The 6,000-nt window shown below is 43.7% G+C and overlaps 1 protein-coding gene across 1 annotated transcript in view; it reads left to right on the forward strand.

The window, feature by feature from the left end:
• The window catches only part of LOC309823829 (uricase), a gene marked incomplete at its 5' end in the record, with an annotated part of 35,644 nt that extends 30,127 nt beyond the window's left edge, over positions 1-5,517 (forward strand). Inside the window, 2 exons of the mRNA XM_082656424.1 lie at positions 1,853-1,936; positions 4,415-5,517. Of these exons, the coding sequence (XP_082512550.1) occupies positions 1,853-1,936; positions 4,415-4,489 (159 nt within the window). The 3' untranslated portion in view covers positions 4,490-5,517. The remainder of the gene's footprint in view (positions 1-1,852; positions 1,937-4,414) is intronic.
• Between the last annotated feature and the right edge of the window lie 483 nt (positions 5,518-6,000).

Here is a 6,000-nt window from a genome sequence, read left to right on the forward strand (position 1 = left end):
TCTGTTGTTGCTCAAAAGCTTGTTATAGAAAGTGAGAAGAGAATTAAAAAAAGTAAAAATCTGTCTGACCTGAAAACACAGGCCACTGCTGTAGTTCTTTAGTTTTGTTGAAAATTCTGAGTCTCTTCAACCTGCTACAATTTAGGACACTCAAATGCCCCGAAGGAGGGGTAATTATCCCAAGGGTCTATGTTTCAGGAGAGCCAGAGAATGAAGGATAAATGCAGAGAGATTTCATCCATCCATCCATTCGATATTATTGAATGGTTATTATGTCTCTGTCAGCACATGAGGAAATCAGAGATAAATTAGACATCCTCCCTACCCTCAAAGAGTTCATCATTAAGTAAAGGAAGAAAATAATTAAACTTACAGTTCAATAGAGAATAGAATATTATGGAAATTCAGAGGAAGTCACCTAACTCCAGTGTAAGGGATAGTGCAAGCCAGGCTTTCTGGAGGAAGAGGTATTTGAGCTGAGTCTTAAGGGACAGGTAGGGGTTATCTGAGTTCATACTCAAGGGTGAGGGAGGGGGTAGGGATGGAGACAGGAGGCAACATGGAACAGTCATTTACTGCTGAGGCTCTGCCACAAGTGAAGCTCCAGGAGCGAAAGTCTTTCCATGTGCCTAGAGATGAGTTGGGAAGCAGATTGGGAAGCCCTTTGTGGGCTTCTCTGTAGAGTCTGTATTTTACCCTGAAAACTCTTAGGAGCCACTGCGGGATCTAAGCAAGGTGTGGCACTACCAGATTTTCACTCTAGAAAGACCACTCTGAAAGACATGTGATAGATTAAAGGGATGATGGGCCATAGACAAGGAGACCTGTTGGGAGGCTGTTGCAGAAAACTGGCAATGAGGATGTGAACTAAGGCCATGATGGGATGGAGAGGAACAGTGCCATCCTTAGACCTGGGCACAAGGGACTCCTGCCACGGCCCACACACCCCCTCCAAGCCCTCCTTTAGCTACGCCTCTCTCCGCTGGATGAGGAGTTGGTGGGACCAAGGCAACAAACACTTCAGGAGCCCGTGCTTCCCCTTCTAGACCATTCTCTGGATGTTTACATCCCAGAATGTCCTGCCCAAATAACCCTGAGACTACTCCCAGAACCTGTGTAAGCCTGTTCCCCAGATTTATCCCCTAGAGTGCAGGTCATGCCATCAGTGTACCCTTAAGCCCGAGAGTGAGAAAAGGGGCAGATGTTTGCTAGAGGTATGAATGGGCCTTGACATGCAAGCTGGGGTAACCACCCACATGAGTCCAAGAGAGAAGATGGGATGGCCAGGGCTGAGGGCTGGCTCTTCCCATGATGCCAGGTCCTGGCATGATGCTACAAGGAATCAGAGAATTTTAAATTCGATCCTGACCTTCCAGATTGTGATGAAGGAATATTTGTCAAGTTAGAGGGACAGAATATATTTCACTTGAAAGTGTTTTAGCTTGATTCATAACTTTTAAGTCTTTAAACATCTGGTATGGGGACGTCCAATTATACTCTTACTCCAGGACCTGCAAATGTTAGGGACAAGCCTGGAGAGGAGGGAATGGATGGAGAGGGAATTTAAGAGGCTGACGAGCCAGCACCAGGAGGCCAGTTGGATGCTGCACGTGTCCCAGGTTTCTGACCCAAGGAGATTTTACTTTTCTGAGAAACGGATTTCATACACAGAGAGAAGAGTGGGTCCATCATTTAATAATAGTACTAGCAGGAGAGAATAGTGTCAAGCAGTAGAGGAACATCTCAGAGACAGGTAGAATCTGAGTAATGAGCTAGTGGGTAGTTGTGGGGAAGGAGTAACGGAGACAGATTCACAGTTTCCCCATGTAATGCATATTGTTGTGGATTTCAGATAGAAGCTATGGAAATCAGCCTGCCAAATATTCACTACTTTACCATAGACATGTCCCAAATGGGACTGATCAACAGGGAAGAGGTAAGAGAACTTCAAACATATTTAAAGCACGTTTCCCCCCACTCAGTCTTTACCCCTCTTTACCCCTCTTTATAAACTTGGGATGATACTATCCCCAACAGCTCTTGCTTTTGGAACATTTATAGTTGCCACTGTTCAGAGCCCTCTTAGACTCTGGCCTTTCACTATCTGAGGCTGGAGCATGCTAGAAGTGGATGAATACTTCTAAAGGAAGGTTGGAAATTGCAGAGAGTAAAAGACAAAGAAAGAACAGTGTGCCCAAGGAAATAGCTTTGAGATCTACTTCTCTGAAAATTGCCACAGAAGGTCACAGCTCCATTATTCTTCTATCATGAAGCAATGAGGAGGAAAGAAAGATTCTATTTTCATTTTCTTCTATCATCTTTAACTTTTAAGTAGTCAATTTAAGTGGAATACATTATACACACAAAAAATGAAGATATTTGTGTTTCTAGTTGCCATTACAGCAGGCAAGATGAGGAAGTTCATTTTTTGAAAGGAAACCTTGCCTTGAAAAAAGCACTTACCCTGACTTGTTTTCAGCCATGCAAAAGGTTAAGTCAAGTCAGTGTGTCTGACTAGCCAGCCTGAAGTCCCAACAGGTAGCCTGCTGTGGTCAGTCCTGGGAGATCAGAACTGTCCCTTCCCCAGCTGGACCACTCTCAGAATGGCAGGTTTTCTCTATCTGATCCATCTTCCCATGGGCTTCTAGAATGCTAAAAAAACACCATTCTATTGGCTGCTTTTCGTGTGTAGGGGGAGTGAGATAGGAAGGGACTGTCTATTACCATGGCCCTGCTGCTCATATCCTTTGGTGGATAAAGGCCAATGAAGGGAGTCCAAAAGGTCCTACATTCTGGGCCTGCTGATCCAGGAGCCTTATTAGTCACAGCTCCTCTGGCCAGGTACCTTGTTTCTGTTCTGCAAATTATGTTGATGGCTCCATCAGGCTCTGTACCATTACAGCTGGAGCTGGAGGCTGGGGAGCAGTGCTGGGTACTTAAGGTCATGCTCGGGTGCCAGGTGTAGCTGGTATAGGGCCCTGAGTTAAAGAGGAGTGCAATCTTGATCCCACTTGCTGTGCACTCAGCTGAAGGAGAGGCAGCACTATTTACTTCAGAGGAAGGAGAGGATGTAGATTCCCAGAATGCCGTTAATTAGAATGTAAAGACTTTTTTGACTGATTACTTTTTTTTTTTTACCACTATACATTTCCAGAACTTTTTTTTTTTTCTTGTGTTGGGTCTTCATTGCTGCACATGTGCTTTCTCTAGTTGCGGTGAGCGGGCTTCTCATTGCAGTGGCTTCTCTTGTTGCTGAGCACGGGCTCTAGGCACACCGGCTTCAGTAGTTGCAGCACGGGGCCCCAGAGCACGTGGGCTTCAGTAGTTGTGGTGCGCGGGCCCAGTAGTTGTGACTCGCGGGCTCTAGAGAGCAGGCTCAGTAGTTGTGGCGCACGGGTTTTGTCGCTCCGTAGCATGTGGGATCTTCCCAGACCAGGGCTCGAACCTGTGTCCCCTGCTTTGGCAGGTGGATTCCCAGGGAAGTCCCGACTGATTACTTTCTAAAGGGCAGGAAAGGGACCTGGCCATGTTCAACAAAGGTGAAACCAATGGGCCCCAAACAGAGAAAGGGTCAGGCATCATGACTAGAGCAGTGCTTAGCTCAGGAGCCCCGATGGAGAGAGAAGGGTCTCCCAGAGCCCCCTGATGCCTCGGGCCTGCAGTGATCCTAGCTCGAAGGTGTGCCAGCAGACTGAGGCCACAGTGTCTTTTGCTCAAGAAGTAAGACACGAAGCTTCCTCTGGAGACCTGGAGACAGGAAGGCCCGAGTCCCTTTGGGCCAGAGCTCCGCATAAAGGCACCCGAGTGGCTGAACAAGCTGTCCCCACGTCTGTGTCTGCTCTCTGGGGACGGCCAGAGCCACTCTCGGGCCCTCACTCAGCAGGTGTGTACATAGTGAGGGCAACATATGAGAAGCCCTCAGTGAGTCAGGACACACTGAAAACAGCAGAGAAGTGACAAATGACAGGGTGGGAAGACAGAAGAACTGTAAATGCACAGCTGTCTGGAGCCACTTAGCATTGGGCTAAGAGCCCTGAGGACCTCAAATGTTCCTGAGGGCACGGCAGTATTTAGCATTGACAATGATTGGCGTTCAGAGCGAGTCATTAAGCAAAGGCCATATTATGTTCACCACACTCTGTTTAAAAAGCAGGGAAATGTAATGAATTTGAGAAACATTTATACCCTGATGATTAAAATTTTTCAAACAACTCTTTAATTTTCTGGAAAATCGCCTCATGTCTCAACTATTGCCAGAAAAGTAAGGTATTACCTTGCTTGAAGTAACTGCTGTAGGGCCTATACAGTTTCCTGCTTAGCAAGTTGTTTTTTGTTGTTGATTTCATATTGATTTGTAGAAAAAAGGGTAGGTCTGTTTTAATGCCTCTGAATTTACCATGTGGTTTTTCTACAGGTCTTGCTACCATTAGACAATCCATATGGCAGAATTATTGGTACAGTCAAGAGGAAGCTGACTTCAAAGCTGTAACATTGTGGCCACCAGTGGGAGTCCATTCTCAGTTGAGGCATTCCTTAAGCCACTTGTGATGCTGGAAATCATAGTGTGTAGACCTGCAAAATTTCAACTAGTATGTTGATTTATAGCGTTCATTTCATGCCTACATGAAAGAATTCTTCTATACTAGCTCAGCAAGGTGTTTCAGAATGAGTAATTATAACATGCTTTGTGGACACAGTTTACTTCACAAATGCTGAGCAGTATTAGAATAATCATAAATCAATATTTCAGTGGTCTTGTTCCTTCCTATCTTAGAGAAGTTTTAAAATCCATTCATTAAGAAGATAATCATGAATCAATGGAGGTGTGATACCAGTTAATTTTGTGCACAAATTTAAGAAGTCAGCATTGTTTTCATCCTACTGATGCTAAAACTTGCTCCTTGGTAATGCAGAAAATGTAATGATAATATCATATTTTGAAAAATATCACCATTGTGACTTCAATTAGACGAATACTTAAGTCCTTAAGAATGCTCTAGCATATGTATCATTGGGAGTACATTTCCACTCCAAAAGTACTTTTGTAATCTTAATGTATTGGTTTTATGACTTTTACAACCCTTAAAGAATATTTAGTATACACTGAGGCACTGAAAAAAGTGTAAATGGTTTGTCTTTGAAGAATGCATCACTTTGGCACAAAGAGCCACATTTAGTAAGTGGTAAGTCAATACCCAGGTGGTTGAATATACATATAAAAAGACTAGAGACTATATTTATGAAAATATCAGCAATGATGATTTCTGGATGGGGGGATTATGAGTGATTTTTATTTTTTTTGTCATGTGATTTTCACATTTATTAATTTTATAATCAGGGTAATAAATTTAACTGATGGTTTAAAGATGTATGCAGATCTGAGTGGTGGTTATCTTTGTATCAGTTATCTAACACTACTGTTGTATATATACCATAAAGCTTCATAAACTATAATTTTAGCAATCCATGACAAAAACTTGCGCACATGAACATTCTAGATAACCTTCCTCCATTTAAAAATCTCTATTTATTTAAACTTTTTGTCTCCATTTTTTTTTTTTTTTTTTTTTGCGGTACGTGGGCCTCTCACCGTTGTGGCCTCTCCCGTTGCGGAGCACAGGCACCGGATGCGCAGGCTCAGCGGCCATGGCTCATGGGCCCTGCTGCTCCACAGCACATGAGATCCTCCCGGACCGGGGCACGAACCCGTGTTCCCTGCATCGGCAGGCAGACTCTCTACCACTGCACCACCAGGGAAGCCCTTTGTCTTCAGTTTTAATAAATACTTACCTAAGAGTATTTAGTATTATTTGATAATTCTGCATTCACCTTTATGATACTGCTACTTAAGGCGGTATGGTGCCGTGTTTGATTGCACAAACTCATTTAAATCCTGGCTCCATCTCTTACTAGTTCTGTGACAAGATTCCTCATCTGTAAAATGGATATGAAAATAGAACCTACCTGATAGGTTTTTTTGAGGATTAAATGAATTAATGT

Source organism: Grampus griseus, assembly GCF_964374135.1.
Source record: "Grampus griseus genome assembly, chromosome: 1".
Classification (NCBI taxonomy): Eukaryota; Metazoa; Chordata; class Mammalia; order Artiodactyla; family Delphinidae; genus Grampus; species Grampus griseus.